Source organism: Heptranchias perlo, chromosome 10 (assembly GCF_035084215.1).
Source record: "Heptranchias perlo isolate sHepPer1 chromosome 10, sHepPer1.hap1, whole genome shotgun sequence".
Taxonomy (NCBI): Eukaryota; Metazoa; Chordata; class Chondrichthyes; order Hexanchiformes; family Hexanchidae; genus Heptranchias; species Heptranchias perlo.
In genome coordinates, this window is record NC_090334.1 from 55,108,200 (window position 1) to 55,129,485 (window position 21,286).

Here is a 21,286-nt window from a genome sequence, read left to right on the forward strand (position 1 = left end):
AAAGGGGCATTCCTCCAATGCTGCTCCTGCAGCAAACAACCAAAAGAGCACCATGGAGCAGCCCAGGGGAAAGGCTGCTCCCAGGTTTAATGATGCCTCACTCCAGGTGTTACTGGATGGGGTGAGGAGGAGAGAGATATTCTACCCGGTGGACGGGAGGAAGTGGCCTGGCTCTGCCACCAAGAAGGCCTGGCTTGAGGTGGCAGAGGAGGTCAGCAGCAGCAGCAACGTCTCCCGCACATGGATCCAGTGCACGAAGCGCTTCAATGACTTAACTAGGTCAGCCAAAGTGAGTACACAATCATTCTTCTACACTCCGTCTTCCACATCACCGCCCCCACCCCACTCCTTCTGCACTGCCAACACTACTCTATCACATCACTCCTCTCACCCACTCAAACCTCATCCTCAACTTACCTGCACTTACTCACCTCCCCAGTACTCATCCCACCACTGCCACTCAACCCAATCCTCATACAATATTATGGCACTGTCTTATATTCACCCTCTGATGCATCTCTTTTACGGTCAGCCTCACCCAAACCAATGCATTCAGCTGTTGGCTACGTCACCATCCCTCACTCATGCCTCTCTACTTTCTCCCCTTATAGGAGAAGGGAGCCCAGAATGCACAGGAGAGGGCGAAGACCGGAGGGGGGCCGCAAATCAGGTCGTTCTCAGGGTCGCGGAGCAGGAGGCTCTCGAATTGAGCCACACCCACGAGTGCCTGTCCTTGGGGGACGCCGAGACTGACACCCGACAAACAGCTGGTGACAGAATTTTAACATTCAGCACTCACAATAGCAAATGATGTTAACAGGCCTTGCCATTTTCAGCACCTCAACATCTGTTATCATGCTTAAGATTGCCTACTGTTCTCTTACAGGGCTTTCAGTGACTGCTGTGATGGCGGAGGGCGAGCCGGCAGATACACACACCTCGGTGGGTCCCCGTCATCACTTGGTTGGGGTTGCACATGGTGAGTCACCACACACGTAAGCACGAGCAGACACTGGTGGCAGGGGCAGCTGTGGAGAGTCTGCGTTGGTGGGAGCATTCTTCTCCAGGCTCTGCTCAGCTGGACACAGATGCTGAACCCTGGGGGCCATCCACGAAAAGGAGAATGATCGAGGGGCAGCAGCACATTTCCGAGGTGCTGGAACAGGTGCAATGCGCACTTTCCACAATTGCGCAGAGGATGGAGTCCAACTCCTGCATGAGTGGGATACTGTCACAGGGACGTGAGATAGTGTCGCGGGAATGTCTGCGATGGAGGGAAGGCTAGCCTCCATCGAGCTTCAAGGATGGCTCAACAATGAGGCCATTGAGGCCCTGACAACAGCCGTTCGGATTCAGGGTGAGCAACTTTCTGCCGCCTTAAACAGGCAGGCAGATACACTAGCACTGGCCTTACAAGGCTTCACACATGTTCTACAAACTGTCCTCCAGCAGAGTGGTAGGAGTGATGTGGGCCTGGCCCAGGAGAGGAATGATGGCAAAAGGGGTCATGGAAGAGGGACGCCACTCAAAGCGCTCCCACATCTCACTCGTTGCCCCCCTCTCAACCAGTACCCGCAATGCAGCCTCCTCTCCAGGTGGTCGAGTCTGCCCCTGCACAGGTTCAGGTGGAGCAGTTTTTGGAGGGATCCTCACGGGCACCAAAACCCAGAGGGCATCAGCCCAAAGCATCTAATCGGTCAATGCATGAACAAGAGCAACCTGCCACTATTTGTGCTGCAGCCACAGGGGAAGCACCACGTAGGAGTAGCTGGAAGTGTAAGGCAAAGGTTTTGTGAGCACAAAGGGGATGCACAAGGGTGTTTGACGGTTTGTCATGTTTTTTTATTTATATTGATTTTTTTTCCACTTACAATAAATCTTATTATCACCACTACTGCTTGACTGGCTTGTGCAATAAATCCCTTTCATGAGGTTCACCATGAACACCCACACTTGATGCCACCCACTGGGTCACTCTACAATGGGTTTGGTGTAGTTGCACAACTATTTTGTGCAGGGGACGGGGAAGGGGGCTGGCGTAGCCGCTCCTCTGTCCAGGTGGTGAGGACTGGACTCTTCACACTGTCTGATGTTAGGAGAGCCGTTCACATATCAGTGACTCCCTAGCCTCACAAGCAGCCAGGTGAGTTGCTGTTCTGCCTATGGGTTGCTCCTCCTCCTTGGCCTCGTCCTCCTCAGCCTCAATATGGGTGGCAGATGTGAATGGGGTCCCCTCCAACGGCACCGCTCTCTGTTGTGCCATGTTGTGCAGGGCACAACAGACGACTATAATGCATTCCACTCTGTTTGGCACGTACTGAAGCACTCCCCCAGAACGATCAAGGAACCTGAAGCGCATCTTGAGCAGCCCTATAGCATGCTCAATTGTTGACCTGGTAGCTGTGTGGCTGTCATTATATCGACACTGTTGCTCGGTGGTGGGGTTCCTCAGAGGTGTCATGAGCCACGTGTGCAGGGGGTAACCCTTGTCCCCGAGGTGCCAGCCCTTGCGGGTGTTGGGTGCGTGGAAGAGGGGCAGGACATTGGATTGTTGGAGGATGAAGGAATCATGGCAGCTGCCACGATATCTGGCGCACACGTGAAGGAATTTCTTGCGGTGATCTTCCATCACCATCCCTGGGTATGTCCTGTCCAACCGGAAGGACAGACCCACCAGAGGTGGTGGTACAGTGGTATACAGTCAGGAGGGAGTGGCCCTAGGAGTCCTCAACATTGACTCTGGACCCCATGAAATCTCATGGAATCAGGTCAAACATGGGCAAGGAAACCTCCTGCTGATTACCACCTACCGCCCTCCCTTAGCTGATGAATCAGTCCTCCTCCATGTTGAACACCACTTGGAGGAAGCACTGAGGGTAGCAAGGACACAGAATGTACTCTGGGTGGGGGACTTCAATGTCCATCACCAAGAGTGGCTTGGTAGCACCACTACTGACCGAGTTGGCCGAGTCCTGAAGGACATAGCTGCCAGACTGGGCCTGCGGCAGGTGGTGAGCGAACCAACACGAGGGAAAACCTTACTTGACCTCGTCCTCACCAATCTACCTGTCGCAAATGCATCTGTCCATGATAGTATTGGAAGGAGTGACCACCGCACAGTCCTCGTGGAGATAAAGTCCCGTCTTCGCACTGAGGATACCATCCAATGTGTTGTGTGACACTACCACCGTGCTAAATGGGATAGATTCAGAACAGATCTAGCAGCTCAAAACTGGGTATCCATGAGGTGCTGTGGGCCATCAGCAGAATTGTATTCCAGCACAATCTGTAACTTCATGGCCCGGCATATTCCTCACTCTACCATTACCAACAAGCCAGGGGATCAACCCTGGTTCAATGAGGAGTGTAGAAGAGCATGCCAGAAGTAGCACCAGGCGTACCTAAAAATGAGGTGCCAATCTGGTGAAGCTACAACTCAGGACTACATGCATGCTAAACAGCAGAAGCAACATGCTATAGACAGAGCTAAGCGATTCCACAACCAACGGATTAGATCAAAAGGTCTGCAGTCCTGTCACATCCAGTCGTGAATAGTGGTGGACAATTAAACAACTAACGGGAGGAGGAGGCTCTGCAAACATCCCCATCCTCAATGATGGCGGAGTCCAGCACGTGAGTGCAAAAGACAAGGCTGATGCATTTGCAACCATCTTCAGCTAGAAGTGCTGAGTGGATGATCCATCTCGGCCTCCTCCCGATATCCCCACCATCACAGAAGCCAGTCTTCAGCCAATTCGATTCACTCTACGTGATATCAAGAAACGGCTGAGTGCACTGGATACAGCAAAGGCTATTGGCCCCGACAACATCCCGGCTGTAGTGCTGAAGAATTGTGCTCCAGAACTAGCTGCGCCTCTAGCCAAGCTGTTCCAGTACAGCTACAACACTGGCATCTACCTGACAATGTGGAAAATTGCCAAGGTATGTCCTGTCCACAAAAAGCAGGACAAATCCAATCCGGCCAATTACCGCCCCATCAGTCTACTCTCAATCATCAGCAAAGTGATGGAAGGTGTCGTCGACAGTGCTATCAAGCGGCACTTACTCACCGATGCTCAGTTTGGGTTCCACCAGGACTACTTGGCGCCAGACCTCATTACAGCCTTGGTCCAAACTGGACAAAAGAGCTGAATTCCAGAGGTGAGGTGAAAGTGACTGCCCTTGACATCAAGGCAGCATTTGACCGAATGTGACACCAAGGAGCCCTAGTAAAATTGAAGTCAATGGGAATCAGGGGGAAAACGCTCCAGTGGCTGGAGTCATACCTAGCACAATGGAAGATGGTAGTGGTTGTTGGAGGCCAATCATCTCAGTCCCAGGGCATTGCTGCAGGAGTTTCTCAGGGCAGTGTCCAAGGCCCAATCATCTTCAGCTGCTTCATCAATGACCTTCCCTCCATCATGAGGTCAGAAATGGGGATGTTCGCTGATGATTGCACAGTGTTCAGTTCCATTCGCAACCCCTCAGATAATGAAGCAGTCCGAGCCCGCATGCAGCAAGACCTGGACAACAACCAGGCTTGGGCTCATAAGTGGCAAGTAACATTCGCGCCAGACAAGTGCCAGGCAATGACCATCTCCAACAAGAGAGAGTCTAACCACCTCCCCTTGACATTCAATGGCATTACCATCGCCGAATCCCCCACCATCAACATCCTGGGGGTCATCATTGACCAGAAACTTAACTGGACCAGCCACATAAATACTGTGGCTACAAGAGCAGGTCAGAGGCTGGGTATTCTGCGGCGAGTGACTCACCTCCTGACTCCCCAAAGCCTTTCCACCATCTAAAAGGCACAAGTCAGGAGTGTGATGGAATACCCTCCACTTGCCTGGATGAGTGCAGCTCCAACAATACTCAAGAAGCTCAACACCATCCAGCACAAAGCAGCCCGCTTGATTGGCACCCCATCCACCACCCTAAACATTCACTCCCTTCACCACCGGCGCACTGTGGCTGCAGGGTGTACCATCCACAGGATGCACTGCAGCAACTCGCCAAGGCTTCTTCGACAGCACCTCCCAAACCCACAACCTCTACCACCTAGAAGGACAAGAGCAGCAGGCACATGGGAACAACACCACCTGAACGTTCCCCTCCAAGTCACACACCATCCCAACTTGGAAATATATCGCCGTTCCTTCATCGTCACTGGGTCAAAATCCTGGAACTCCCTTCCTAACAGCACTGTGGGAGAACCTTCACCACAAGGACTGCAGCGGTTCAAGAAGACGGCTCACCATCACCTTCTCAAGGGCAATTAGGGATGGGCAACAAATGCTGGCCTCGCCAGCGACGCCCACATCCCATGAAAGAATTTTTAAAAATCACAGATGAGCTGAGTGTTGATGGAGTGATAGCCCTTCCTGTTGATGAACAGTCCTGGCTCGTGTGGAGGTGTTCATATTGCTATATGCGTGCAATCGATTACACCCTGCACCCGTGGGAAGCCAGCCACAGCATGGAATCCGACTGCCCTCTCCTTCTGGCTGAGGTCATCCATGGGGAAGTTGATATAGTGCGAGGCCCTGCAAAACAAGTCGTCAGTGACCTGCCTTATGCACTTGTATGCAGACGACTGAGAGACCCCGGTGATGTCCCCGGTGGCAACCTAGAAGGATCCAGAAGCGAAGAAGTTGAGGGCAGTGGTGACTTTGACAGTGACAGGTAAGAAGATGCTGCTCGGGCCAGCCGGGAGCAGCTCGGCATGAAGGAGGCTGCAGATGTTCGCGACTACCTGGCAACTGACTCTGAACCTCCATATGCACTGCTCCTCAGAGGTCGAGGAAGCTGAGCCTCGTTCTGTAGACCCTGTGGCGAGGGTAGTGCCTCCTGCGACGCGCTCTCTCTGTTGTTGCCCACCGTGCTGTTGTGCAGGTGCGTGTGGCGCAGCACAGTGTTGTCGAGCTCCACGTGGCGGAGGTGGACGGCGTGCCTGGCGAGGCTGGTGATGTTGCTCGTCCTCGGATGAAGTGGCGAATGCAGCTATGGCACCCCCCATCCTGATGGTTCGAGTTTGAGGGGGTTCGCCAAGTAGGTAAATGTGTTTGCACAGCTGAGTTTAGGGTATAAATTAATAATTTTGAGTGGAAAGACAAAGGTGTTGCAGCCAAAACTTTGTCTGAAGTGACAGAGTGCCCTACTGCAATAAATGAGGTTTTCCCCACACCTGTCAAAAAATACTTTGCATCTCCCACTGGCTGCTGACTGAAATACGTCTGCTGAAACACGTCTGCTTCAACAGGGAGTGTTTCCCACAGCACGGGAAACATACTGAGGATACTTGAAAATTGCACCCCTGCCAAAATCTCCTGTCAATGAGGTCGGTCAAGGACCTCAACTATCTAAATAAGTATCTGAATTGTCATCCCGCTGGCTTTAATTGCCAGTCAGAGTCCCGCATGCGGGAGCTGTGCGTGCACCCAAATGAGTCATTGGGGAACCCGAAAGTGGGCGGGTTGGAGATGGGCTCCAGACCCGCTCCGGGATTCCCCCATTTTACGAGCCCGCCCCCGGCCCCAACGCACCCGCTCGGCCATCTGAAAACCAGCCCCTATATGCTTTTCCTGGACTGACTGAAAGATCTTGTCAAAATAGATTCACATAAGTAGTCTCTACCCATTTGCTACCATTCTAAAACACCCAGCTGCTTTGATGCAAGCACTTTTATATTGCCTAAAACATGTGTGCCTCTACAGGAGCCTTCCTAAAGCCTTGTGAATACCCATGCACTTGCAGAGGCATGGCATGAGAAAATAGAGAAAAAGAGAGAATAACACACAGCTTGGATAGGGACAGGAGAACAAGAAAAATAGGCACAGCTTAAGGGGACAGTAAATGAACATAAGAAATAGATGCAGGAGCAGCCAAACGGCTCCTCAAGTCTGCTCCGCCGTTCAATAAGATCATGGCTGATCTTCGACCTCAACTCCACTTTCACGCCTGATCCCCATATCCCACAATTCCCTTAGAGTCCAAAAATCTTATCGATCTCAGCCTTGAATATACTCAACAACTGAGCATCCACAGCCCTCTGGGGTAGAGAATTCCAAATATTCACGACCCTCTGAGTGAACAAATTACTCCACTTCTCAGTCCTAAATGTCTGACCCCTTATCCTGAGACTATGTTCCCTAGTTCTGGACTCCACCCAGGTGAAACATCCTCTCAGCAACTACCCTGTCAAGCCCTCTTAGAATCACCTCTCATTCTTCTAAACTCCGGAGAGTATAGGCCCATTCTACTCAATCTTTCCGCATAGGACATCCCAGGAATCAATTTAGTGAACCTTCGTTGCACTGCCTCTAAGGCAAGTATATCGTTCCTTAGGTAAGGAGTCCAAAACTGTACACAGTACTTCAGGTGTGGTCTTACCAAAGCCCTGTACAATTGCAGCAAGACTTCCTTACTCTTGTACTTCAATCCCCTTGCAATAAAGGCCAACATACCATTTGCCTTCCTTATTGCTTGCTGTACCTGCATGTTAACTTTCTGTGTTTTGTGTACAAGGACACCCAAATCACTCTGAACACTAACATTTAATAGTTTCTCACCATTTAAAAAATATTCTGGTTTTCTATTTTTCCCAAATTGTATTCCATCTGAATTGCCCACTCACTTAACCTGTCTATCTCTATCCCTTTGCAGACTCTTTGCCTTACTTTCCCACCTAGCTTTGTATCATCAGCAAATTTGGATACATTACACTCAGTCCCTTCATCTAAGTCATTAATATAGATTGTAAATAGCTTGAGGCCCCAGCACTGATCCATGCGACACCCCACCATTAACAGCCTGCCAACCTGAAAATGACCCGTTTATTACTAGTCTCTGTTTTCTGTCCGTTAACCAATCCTCTATCCATGCTAATATATTATTCCCAACCCCATGAGCCTTTATCTTGTGTAACAAGCTTTCGTGTGGCACCTTAATGAATGCCTTTTGAAAATCCAAATATACTCTATCCACTGGTTCCCTTCTATCTACCCTGCTAGTTACGCCCTCAAAAAACTCGAATATGTTTGTCAAACATGATTTCCATTTCATAAAACCATGTTGACTCTGCCTAATCATATTAGGATTTTTTAAGTGCCCTGTTACCACGTCCTTAATAATGGATTCCAGCATTTTCCCAACGAATGATGTCAGGCTAACTGGCCTGTAGTTCCCTGTTTTCTCTCCCCCTCCATTCTTGAATAGTGGTGTTATTCACATTCAATGCATCCATTATCTCTGCAGCCACCTCTTTTAGAACCTTAGGATGCAGGCCATCAGGTCCAAGGGATTTGTCGGCTTTTAGTCTCATTAATTTCTCCAGTACTTTCTCTTTACTAATATTAATTACTTTAAATTCCTCACTCTCATCAGACCCTTGGTTCCCCACTATTTCTAGTATGTTTTTTGTGTGTTCTACTGTGGTGACAGATACAAAATATTTGTTTAACATCTCTGCCATTCTTGGCAACATTACAAGCCTCTTCTTTTGATCTAATACTACCCTTAACTTCTTTGGTTAGCCATGATGGATCACTTTCCTTTGAAGTTTTTATTTCTCTATGGAATGTATATTCGTTGAGAATTATGAAATACTTCTTTAAATGTTCGCCATTGCTTATCTACCGTCATATCTTTTAATCTAATTTCCCAATCTATCTTAGCCAACTCACCCCTCATACCTATGTAATTGGCTTTGTTTAGTTTTAAGACTCTAGTTTTGGACATAAGTACATCACTCTCGAACTCAATGTGAAATTCTATCATATTACTCTTCCCCAGAGAATACCTTACCATGAGATTACTGATTAACCCTGTCTCATTACACAAGACAAGATTTAAAAGAGCCTGTTCCCTGGTTGGTTCCATGACATATTGTTCTAGGAAACTGTCTTGAATGCATTCCATGAACTCGTCCTCCAAACTACTTTTGCCAATTTGATTTGCCCAGTCTATATGAAGATTAAAGTCCCCCACAATTACTTCATTATTTTTATACAAGCTCCTCTTATTTCTTGATTAATACTCTATCCAACAGTGTAACTACTGTTAGGGGGCCTATGAATTACTCCCACCAGTGTTTTCTGCCCCTTATTATTTCTTATCTCCACCCATATTGCTTCTACTTCCTGATCTTCCAAGCCAAGATCCTTTCTCACTACTGTCCTTATGTCATCCTTTTTATCAGGGCTACCCGCCCCCCCCGCCCCCACCAACCCACTTTTCCAATTTGTCCGTCTTTTCGAAAAGTCAAGTACCGTGGAATATTTGGTTCCCAACCTTGGTCACCTTGCAACCACGTGGCTATTAGATCAAACCCATTTATCTCTGTGCCATTAATTTGTCTATCCTGTTACGAATGCTTTGTGCATTCAGATAAAGCACCTTTAATTTTAACTTTTTCCTATTTTTCCCTGATTTGACCTTATTCACTGTTGTACTATTAGTGTTAAACTCTCTATCCCTTCCTGTCGCACCCTGCTTACCTTTACCCAAATCACTACTCTGTAGAACGTAGTAGTTAAAGAGGAGGTGAGTAATATTGGATACGGTAAACATAACGAGAGAGGAAGTACTAGAGGGACTGGAATCCTTGAAAGTTGATAAGTCACCAGGGCCGGATGGATTGTTTCCTAGGCTATTGAAGGAAGCCAGGGAGGAAATAGCGGATGCTCTGAGGATCATTTTCCAATCCTTACTAGATACAGAGGAGGTACCGGAGGACTGGAAGACTGCAAATGTAGTACCATTGTTTAAAAAGGGTACGAGGGAAAGGCCGCACAATTATAGGCCAGTCAGTCTTACCTCGGTGTGGGCAAACTATTAGAATCAATACTGAGAGATAGGATAAACTGTCACTTGGAAAGGCATGGTTTAATCAGGGATAATCAGCATGGATTTGTTCAGGGAAGGTCATGCCTTACAAATCTGATTGGATTCTTTGAGGAAGTGACAAGGAGGATTGATGAGGGTAGTGCAGTGGATGTTGTCTACATGAATTTTAGTAAGGCATTTGACAAGGTCCCACGTGGCAGACTGGTCAGAAAGGTAAAAGCCCATGGGATACAGGGAAATGTGGCGAATTGGATCCAAAATTGGCTCAGTAACAGGAAACAAAGGGTAAAAGTCGATGGATGTCTTTGCAAATGGAAATCCGTTTCCAGTGGTGTGCCACAGGGCTCAGTGTTGGGTCCCTTGCTGTTTGTGGTATATATTAATGATTTGGGCTTGAATGTAGGGGGCATGATTGGATAATTTGCTGACGACACAAAAATTGGCCGTGTAGTTGATAGTGAAGAGGACAGCTGTAGACTCCAAGAAGATATCAATGGGTTGGTGGAGTGGGCAGAAAAGTGGCAAATGGAGTTCAACCCGGAGAAGTGTGAGGTAATGCACTTAGGGAGGGCAAACAGTAAAAGGGAATACGCAGTAAACGGGAATATATTGAGAGGGGTAGAGGAAGTGAGAGACCTTGGAGTGCATTGCATAGGTCCCTGAAGGTGGCAGTACAGGTAGATAAGGTTGCGAAGAAGGCATACGGAATACTCCCTGTTATTAGCCGAGGTATAGAATACAAAAGCAGGGATGTAATGATGGAACTGTATAAAACGCTGGTAAGGCCACAGCTGGAGTATTGTGCGCAGTTCTGGTCACCACATTACAGGAAGGACGTAATTGCTCTGGAGAGAGTACAGAGAAGATTTACAAGAATGTTGCCAGGGCTTGAAAATTGCAGAGATTGGATAGGCTGGGGTTGTTTTCCTTGGAGCTGAAGAGGCTAAGGGGTGACTTGATTGAGGTGTACAAAATTATGGAGGGGCCCAGGCAGAGTAGACAGGAAGTACCTGTTTCCCCTAGCGGAGAGTTCAAGAACTAGAAGACAGGGATTTAAGCTGATTGGCGGAAGGATTAGAGGGGACACGAGAAAAAACTTTTTTACCCAGAGGGTGGTGGGCGTATGGAATTCGCTGCCCAAATTGGTGGTAGAGGCAGGGACCCTCAATTCTTTTAAAAAGTACCTGGACCTGCACCTAAAGTGCTGTAAGCTGCAGGGCTACAGACCGGGTGCTGGAAGGTGGGATTAAAATGGGCATCTGGTTGTTCTTCGAGCCGGCGTGGACACGATGGGCCGAAAGGCCCCCTTCTGTGCTGTATCTTTTCTATGGTTCTGTGCTCCATGGCCTTGACTTTTCTCTTAGATTTATAAATTTCCCCTCACCTGAATCCTCCCCCCCACTTTTTAGTTTATAGCCCTATCTACAGCCCTAGTTATTTGATTCGCCAGCATACTGGTCCCAGCCCAATTTAAGTGGAGCCCATCCAAAAGGAACAGCTCCCTCTTTCCCCAGTGCTGCTGCCAGTGCCCCATGAACCGAAACCCCTGTCTCTCACACCACTCTTTGAGCCACACATTTAACTCTCTGATCTGTTTGGTCCTATGTTAATTTGTGTGTGGCTCAGATAGTAATCCAGAGATTATTACCTTTTGAGTCTGCTTATTAATTTGAACCCTAGCTCCTCAAACTCCCTTAGCAGAGCCTCATTCTTAGTTTTACCTATGTCATTGGTTCCTACATGGATCATGACAACTGGATCCTCCCCCTCAAGCTCCAAGTTCTTTTACAGCCGTGAGGAGATACCCGTAACCCCAGCAACGGGCAGGCAACACAGCCTTCGGGATTCCCGGGCACGGCTACAGAGAACAGTATTTTTCCCCTGTCTATACGATCCCCTACCACTAGCACATTCCTTTTTACTCCCCCCACTTGAATGCCCTCCTGCAGCACAATGCAGTGGTCAGTTTGCCCATCATCCATACAGGTAGCAAGTACCTCGTACCTGTTGGATAAGGATCCTCCATCACTACATCCTGGGTCCGCATACCTGCCTGACTCGCAGTCACATCCTCCTGTCACTGACCACTGACCACTGACCAAATCTAAACTACTACCTAACCTAAGGAGTGTGCCTGCCTCCTGGAACAACGTGTCCAGATAACTCTTCCCCTTCCCATATACGTGACAATGTCTGCAGCTCGGACCCCAGATCAACAACTCTGAGCCGAAGTTCCTCGAGCTGCAGACACTTAATGCAGATGTGGTTTCCCGGGATCTCATTGCTGTCCACCAATTCCCACACGCTGCAGTTACAAAACAAATGAGAGGGAGAAGGAGTGCACAAGTGAACTTTGGGAGGGCAGAATGAGAAGGGAAGGGAAGAAAGATATTTTCTGTTTTTCTCTTTTGGAAACAGCAAAAGAAGAACAAAATCAAATTTTTAAAAAGTGAAAGGAAAATTACAGCAAGAAATAAAATGAAAGGGCAGAAAAAACAAATATAAAATGAGGAAAGTTTAAGGGAAAGGGAAATAATAAACAAAGGATTAAAAATGAAACAAAAAAAGTCTAACTTGCACAAGGTTTTATATCTCAATGAATGTGATATTGAGAGTATTCAAGTATTTTATTAGGCTTCTGGGGATGTAAATAGTGACTAGTAAAAATGAAGAAGTATTGTATTCTAATTTATACACGTAAGTAAAATGCAAACAAATATATCTGTTCCTATTATGTACTCAAATTAATGTAGATACAAATCAATCTTAGGAACAACAAAAGAAAATAACTTAAGGAATCTGTGTTACGGTAACCTTTTCAGGTAGACTAGGTCCTATCTGCATGAGTAATTATAGATTACAAAGCAAAGTACGTAGAAGTTAAACTTTCCTATTTGTATGTGGTGGTAATTCTTTTTCTATTTTTGCTGGGTTGTTTACCCCAAACCTTTCTTAAAAGCTTGAAAAAATTCTAAAGAAAAAATAATTCGCCTGTAATTAATTATTTAAAAACCCTCTCTAAAATATTTATAAAAGCCCTCCAAAGAATTCATATGTAAAAGCAATTAAAATAACCTTCAACACCAAGAACTAAAATAATTTTTTTTAAAAAATCTATTCCCTCTTTGATTAAAGGATTGACAATCATGAATGGTGATTTAACGCATCCAGAGTTGTAATCTACAGGATCTGAAATAAAGGGCGTAAACGGTTAAATTATGAGGACAGGTTGCATAAACTTGGCTTGTATTTTCTTGAGTTTAGAAGGTTGAGGGCTGATCTAATCAATGTATTTAAAATGATTAATGGATTTTGATAAGGTAGATACAGATTCTACTGCTATTTAAACATGGGGGAGAATTGCTCCGATCATTATCTATTGTGACATTGTAAATGTATTCAAAAAGAACGTCACCCCCAAATTCCATGGGGCTTCTACTGGTCTCACGCCGTAACTTTGGCAGGAGACAGGCAGAACCTCCAAAGAAACAGGGGAGAGCCTGACTGGACCTCCAAAGAGGATTTTCTTTTTTTAAATCCTGAATGATCCCCCTTGCCCAGGGTCGATCAGAGTAGTTTCAGGGTCAGGGAAGCCTGGGCAACATCCCCTCTCCCCCCACCATCACCACCACTTGACCCCGCAAACTTCAGTGGGGAGGCAGATATAGAGAGCACGGGTAGGCACGATTCCGGTGCACTACCAGGATTGATGCTCATGGAATTTCACTGCCCGTGTTTATAATTTCACTACAGAGAGAAACCAATTCTTCCCCCTGTATTGGGTTGGAAACAGTTTTTTTTACATCAAATACAAGAACTTACACTTAAAATTATTTTACAAACGTAACATTTTCTATTGACAAAATTGTTTAATATTAAGTAACAGCTATAGGAACTAGTAGCTCTGAATACAATTAAAGTAATCTGTCAATCACTTGTGCTAAGGTTTCCACAAGGCTATTATATTCAGAATAAAGACAAGTCGCAACTAGCCCAGTTTTAATACGTAGATTGATCAAACACACTTGACACAAAGCTACAGTTCACAACTGAAAAAAATACTTTGAATACAGTTCCTTAGTTGGAAAATTTATTTTAGAGTATTTCAGAGCAAATTAAATGTTTACCGTTTGCATATTTATTCCATTAATGAAAATTCTCAATATCAAAGCTGTGGTATAACAATATTTTATTTTATTTTGCTCTCCAGCAGTAGCAAAATCCTACTTTTGTCCTTTTCCCATAATAGAAAAAAAACTGAATTTGTAATTCTTACTTTCTTCCCTCCTTCTATGCTTCTATGTCACCTTGCACATGGCGCCAATTTTAATAACCCCACCCCCCAGTCTGGCACAAACTGAGCTGGGGGGGAGGGGTGGCAGTTAAAAGAAGGGCAGCGACTTACCCATTGTGATCCCGCTGCCTTCCCGCAGGGTCCCACCATTAACCTGTTCTTTTGAGCAGGCAAGCAGGACACCCACAGGAAGGCAGCAGGGTCCCACTTTAACTATGCAGATCGGGTCCCGATGGCATCAGTGACGGCTTCCCTGTCAGGCCAAACCTGTCGGGAGCTGGATCATGGTGCAGATGAGATCCAGGGTTTCCTTGTGGGCCAACAGGAACAGGAATGCTCCTCCAAGCCCCACAAGGAAATCTTGGGCCTCCATTCCCCCTCCCACCCCCGATCACATTCACAACACCCCTCTCCCACCCACCTGACTGCCGGGGACTGCTCCCGTAGGTCCCTGGAGGTGGCCTCCTGCCGGCCAGGTAGTGGATCTGGCATGGTTCGGGTGGGAGTCCAACATAATTTGTGGAAATGAGGCCCGGCTGTTAAAATCTGCTGGGCCATGATGTCTCTGTTGTTTCCAGGTACGACCCCCACTTTGGGGCTTGCTGCACCATTCCTGCTCCCCCCCCAACCCCCAATTAAAGTCAGGGCCCACGTACCAGTCCCTGACCAGGAAAGCAGGCAAGCATCTTGCTTCCAGATCCCTGCTTATGCAGTTGTTAAGACTGATTAGGTGATAAATAAGAGTGGTCAGGAATGATTCAAATGCCCATTTGTTCTAATTCTGTATGAGGAACCTTATAGCCTCTGGTCTGTACAATCCCCAATCTGCACAATTAAGATTAGTTATTCACCATATATGGCAGCTGCAGACACAAATTACAGCCCGACTATTCTGTTGTACAAGCCACTGGAGCACCAACACACTGCTGCCTGTGATAGACGTTTTGTACCGCAAACTAAAACAAAATTTAGATTTTCTGCTCTCTTTGGAATGGATAACGCATAGGGCAATGTATAGGTTGGAATGTATTACAGGGAGGTAAACGCATTTAGGGATTCAATCAAGAGAGCTAAAGTGATTTAACAGACTCATTCAGTAGACCAAAAATTCAATTGAACAGTAGGAAAGCTAAGACAAGGCTGTCCATCTGCCTGAAGTTCATCACTAATTCTAAACAGTGCTGTTGAATGGAGTAGTGTGTGTAGAACCTAAGAGCAGCTGGTAACTGTGCCAGCTTGTAACCTCCTCCATGGTCAGGACACATGCACTTAATTCAAATTAAAGTGCTAATGAATGGAGAAACTGATGAGGGAAGTTTTTAAGTACTCAGACGGCCAGGCAGACATTGATAAATTAAGAACGGTTAATTAGGGGACTACAGTATTTTACATTCTTCTGTGATAAAATCATGTGATTTGCTACTGTACCACATGAATGGAAATGTAATGTATATGCTGATATATTATCGATGTGTTATATTGATCAAAATAATAAACACAGACTTTTGCAAAACATAAGAGTCAAAATGAAAAACATTTGTTTCTTAAAATTCAAAACATTATTCAGTCCCATAATTGAAAACACACCTTATATGAGGAAAGGGAAGAAAGAGGTGGAGGCAAAGGAAAAATAAGAGGCAGAGGGGAAGGGGGAGGAGGAGGGGAAAGAAAAGGAAGAGGGGAGAAAGAAGATAAAGGAGAGGCAAGGGGCAGAGAAGGAGGGAAGGGGGGAGAGGAGGAGGACTGGAGTGTGAAGGGGCATGGTGGAGTTGGCCTCAGTGAGGAGGAAGGGGTGCTAGTGTGTTATTTTTGGCTTCCAGAGGGTGGGTGGGGGGGGGGGGGGGGGGAGGGAAGTAGAGTCAGGGCCTTGGATTTTTGCATGACCTGGGGGAGAGTGCGAGGGCCTGATTACTGCCATGGTGGTGGGGGCGGGGGGCTGGTGGAGGCGGCGGCGGCGGATGATTAGTTTAAGATTATACCGTCACCTGTTGAATCTGTATTGAACGTATAGTTTGGGCAATTCACCTTTCGTATTAAATCAAACATATACCTGATGATTGTTAACCAATGTATGGCTGTAATCGCACCTGTACCTTTACTCTTGTACCACATGCATTTGGGACATGTCCTTCTTATATCCTGATATGAACACACTTCTCTCCTTTATACTAAATAAGCAAGTATATAGCAATTAACCCTACAACTTAGAATCTGTCAAGCTTTGCAAAAACCCTTAAAAATCCTTTATTAAAACTAATCACCAGCACAGCACATAGCTACACAGACATGCCCACAAGATAAGAACCTCACTGTCAATATGAGACAAAGGAGTCTTAGAGTTCCAAGCCTGGGACCCAAACAGGAGTATAAGATAATAGACCTAGAAGCTGCTGAAGGTGGCCTTGAGAGAAACACTACAGGATAAGATGAGGGGCCAGTCCCGTGGGAATGGTGATAACTGGTGATTGGTCCATCCAAGGGATATGGCTTAGGGGGGCTACTCCATCACTCCCTGTTCATCAAAGGAGATAAGGAGTAGGCCGACTCTTCTTCCTTTGTCCTGAAAGATGCTGAACACCCAATTGGCCACCACGCCTTTTGGCAAGGTCCGCATAGGGTCAAACACCCGTGTTCATAATAGCCCCTAACACCACCCTCAAAAGTAGCATAAAAGAGAGACCTCTTGCGACAGTTTGGTTGTAGAGGACACGGATGGAAGTAAAGTTGACCCTAGAGGGAAACCAGGCATCCCTGAGGAGAGGATCCAGATCTGACAAGGTCAGAGGCAAACAGGTCAGAGCCCTACAGCAGGAGCCATGTCCCAAGCAAGGAGACAGGAAGAAACGAGAGGAAACCCCAGGTGGGGTAGCGGTAGAGGTATCGATGGAAGAGGCCCCAGGCGGGGTGACTGTCAAGACTCCTGTGCAAAGTGGGCACACCCTCTACCCAGGACAGGTGATATAACTCTAATTCTGTACTAGTAACTACTGCTTAAGAGTGCATGGTGCTGAACCTTGTGTGAAACTTAATAAAACTCCACTGTCCCATATTGGTGTCATTGACAGAGGGGTAGAGTTACCCAACACTAGTGCCATGGGGAGTGAAGACCAAGTGTCGTCTTCTGGTGAAGTGGGGTTAGAGGGCTGGGATAATTGGACCAGGGTTAACAGATGTAATTCAGCCACATTTTAAAGTCATATATACTGGCCTTATTTTTACATAATTCTTTGATAAAATTTATGGTAGTTTGGGAACAACATAGGGGTCTCTCTGCAGTACAGCTGACGAGCTAGGAAATGTCAAACTGAGGTGCTACAGAGGCACAATTGACAGGAGGATATAATTATAGAATGATAAACAGTTTCCATTATACCTATGGGCATAGGAATTTATAATGGAAAAAAAGGAAGTCTGTGCAGACATAAGATTTTTAATTATATAGATATACAAGTTTCTCAGTTACACTACTCCTCTACATAATGCCTTCTTAATGAGTTATATAAGAGTTTTGTAGCAAAAGGTATGCCATAGAAAATAAGTTTGATATGATTCTTCTCTTAGCAATAAGCAATCTATTAAAAGTCACATTCCCACTCAGATCTCTCTGTCCTCGGCTTCCTACACTGTTCCAATGAAGCTCAATGGAAGCTCAAGGAACAGCACCTCATCTTTCGATTAGGCTCTTTGACAACCTTCTGGACTCAACAATGATATCAATAAATTCAGATCATAACCACTGCTCCCATTTTTTTGTACAGCAGGTGCTGGTAATGGTTCTGCTGTTGCCATTTATAGCTCCTCTAGACCCATCTTTTATTTCTTTACTTGTCCCATTACCATCCTCCTTGCCTTGCACCATCATCCCTTTTGTCACTTAATCAATCCTACCCTCCATCCTATCAAAGACCTTCCATTTTGTTCTTTCCTCCCCTCCCTCACCCCTTTTGCCTGGCTCTGTACTTGCTTAAAAACTGTTACATCTTCAACTTCGCCCAGTTCTGACAAAAGGTCATCGATCAGAAACGTTAACTGTTTCTTTATCCACAGATGCTGCCTGACTTGCTGAATATTTCCAGCACATTCTGTTTTTGTTAAAAGTCAGACAACATAATAGTACTGACCTCGTATAAGCTCATAGATATTCATGTCCATGAGTTCACATATTAGAGCAAGAGACCCAGACTTTTTATCACTGGAAAGAAACAGACAAGGAGAAACAAAACCAGTTACTTACATTTATTCAGACGTCATGGAAAACACTTTCTAAGAAATGCTATGAACCCAATTTTTAAAAAATGCTTTTCCTCAGTGTTCCATTTTCTACTTTAATTTTAATTTTGTAGTGAGTTTAAATACAACTTGTGTCAGATTGTAGCCGAGTCACAAACCTTCACTGAATGTCAATTCTTACACCGGCAGTAATTTGGTATAGAAACTGGTGTGCAGTAAAAAAAAAATGTTTTACAAATATACCAAGAAGGAAAAGAGAACAAAAAGACAAAAAGCTGGAAACACTCAGCAGGTCAGGCACCATCGTAGAAAAACAGAAGTCAGTTGGCCTTGCACATCTTAAGACCCTTCCTCAGGACTGAGACATTATAGATGAATAGCATTTATAAAAGAACAGAACATGGGTAAGGGGGAAGGAAAAAAAACAAGAAAAGAAATAGAATAACCGGTGAAGTGCTTGAGTGGAGAACAGGAGAAGGTGAAATGGCAAACGTGATGTTAGCAGGAAACAACAGGAGAACCTAATGAAAGAAATAAAAGACAAATACAAGACTCCGAGAGTATGTGAACAGCTAAAGAGAAATACATAGAAAAGGAAGCATGAAAAACCAGCAAGGTGGTACAGGCACCACTGTCCCAGGAATCTGATGGAAGAAAAAAACAGGTCAATACCAAAGGTGCAGACCACGCCATCGGAAAACTAGTGCACAGAAGGCCTAGAATGAGAGCCACGCTGGCACAAGGAACATCATAGAGCACACCACAGGTTTCCTCAAGCAACGCTTCCGCTGCCTGGACAGCTTTGGAGGAGCCATGCAGTACTCAGCCAAGTAGGTATCAAGATTTATGGTTGTCTGCTGCATGCAGCACGACCTGGCCATTATGAGGGAACAGTCCTTGCCACCACCTATCAGGTGAGAACCTGAGGTGCATGAGCAAGAGGAGGAGGAGGAAGTGGAAGGGAAGCTACAACGTAGACAGGACTCTGCGTGATCAGATTATTAATGAGCGATACCAGTAACCTCAACTACACCTCCCCATTCACCAACAGTCCAACACTCCAACACTCTTTACCTCTCCTCACTTACTTGACCATCAAATCGTCCTCTTTACGGTTACACATTGGTTCCTCCCGCAGGTCACTCTCGGAGTCTTGTATTTGTCTTTTATTTCTTTCATTAGGTTCTCCTGTTGTTTCCTGCTAACATCACGTTTGCCATTTCACCTTCTCCTGTTCTCCACTCAAGCACTTCACCGGTTATTCTATTTCTTTTCTTGTTTTTTTTCCTTCCCCCTTACCCATGTTCTGTTCTTTTATAAATGCTATTCATCTATAATGTCTCAGTCCTGAGGAAGGGTCTTAAGATGTGCAAGGCCAACTGACTTCTGTTTTTCTACGATGGTGCCTGACCTGCTGAGTGTTTCCAGCTTTTTGTCTTTTTGTTCTCTTTTCCTGTGGTGATGTGCTTAGCCTTCCTTCTTGGTATATTTGTAAAACATTTTTTTTTTACTGCACACCAATTTCACATCCACATTCATAAATTCACTCATGAAATAATGCAAACAAAGTGAGACTATTCTCCCTTGTGTAGTCCCTTAGTGCCTGTCTTTCATGTACTTTTACCTTTCCTACAAGGTGCTTCCCCAGTGGCTGGAGCATGGGAGGTAGAAGGAGCTGTCTTTCAATTGAGGAGACTGCAGACGGCCGCCTCAAGCAGCTCCGGGGCTAGAGGGCCCGGCTTCAGACTGCACCATCTTGGCCTGGGCTGCAGCAGTCTGGGCCGGCTGGCTGACAGGCAACAGCAAGGGCACTGAGGGAGTGGCAGGGGTGGGGGCAGGAATGCTGTCATCCTGAGAGAGGACAGCAGGTTCCTCTTCCATGGAACACTGCCACTCTCCCGGGGCAGTGCCTCAGCAATCCTGGTGATCTGTTGGAGAACAGATTGCTGGACTGCTTTGATGTCCTGGAAGTCCCTTTTAACAGTGGTATCCAGAGCTATGATGGCAGCAATCTGAGTTTCCAAGGCAGCAGTCTGACCTTTGGTTAAAGCTGTTTGTGCTGCAATGGAAGCTGTGACAGCAGTCAACAGATGTTGCATCATGGTGGGTTCCACAGTGTGGTGATGGAGGTGACCACCGGTTCCATATTGGAAGGATGGGCGCCGAGCTCTGTGCAAAGCCCTGTGCCAAGTTGGAGCTGGACTCCTCCATGTTCACTGTGCGCAGGCTTTCTGGCAGGCTTTCCAGTGCACCAAGCATTTGGTTGTGTACGCCCATCAGCCTTCTTCTGCGGCCTGGCCCATCGAAGTCCTCATCTAAATCCTCTGCAGCAGAACTAGTGTGTGACCTCGCCCTGTGGCAAGCTGGCACCTGCGGTATCCTTTCTCCCCACCCTGCCTCCTGCGCCCAGTGCCTCACCACGTGCAGATCCCTCCTCTATCCTAGCCTCTATAATTCTCGTAGTGTCAGTCTCTGAGCTGGTGGCTGTGAGTGTAAGATCGAGTGACAGTGTCTCTTCGTCATCACTGTCTTCTTCCTCTGTCTCCTCTGACTGGGAAGGTTCTGGTTCTTGGATATCTGAAATGGCAAAGGGACACAGTTGGATTGTGGTGAGGGGAGAGGAGAAAGCAAGAAGTGCGCGCTTACACCATCTGCAGCACGTGAGTGAGGAAAGACTGTGGGATGAGGAAGAAGTGGGAAGAGAGAAGGAGGATTAGCTATGTAGAGACCCTCATCATCAATCCCTCCAGCATCATCAGTGGCCACGGCCTCAGCGATGCCCCTTCCCACGATGGCCAGCACTGTCTCCTCCACGGGGTTAAAACGTGTAGGCGCGCTTGGCATCCTCCAGCGCTTTCTTGCTGCCTCCTGCAATGCGCTACCTTCGCCTGCAAGAAAGAGGGAAGTGTGTCA

General features: G+C 46.4%; 1 protein-coding gene across 8 annotated transcripts in view; it reads right to left on the reverse strand.

Annotated features, from left to right (window-relative positions):
* LOC137326578 (MAPK/MAK/MRK overlapping kinase-like) overlaps positions 1 to 21,286 on the reverse strand; it is a 136,282-nt gene that overhangs the window by 91,425 nt on the left and 23,571 nt on the right. For all 8 annotated transcript variants that reach the window (XM_067991822.1, XM_067991816.1, XM_067991819.1 and 5 more), the window contains one exon: positions 18,265 to 18,335. In XM_067991822.1, coding sequence (XP_067847923.1) covers positions 18,265 to 18,335 — 71 coding nt within the window. The remainder of the gene's footprint in view (positions 1 to 18,264; positions 18,336 to 21,286) is intronic.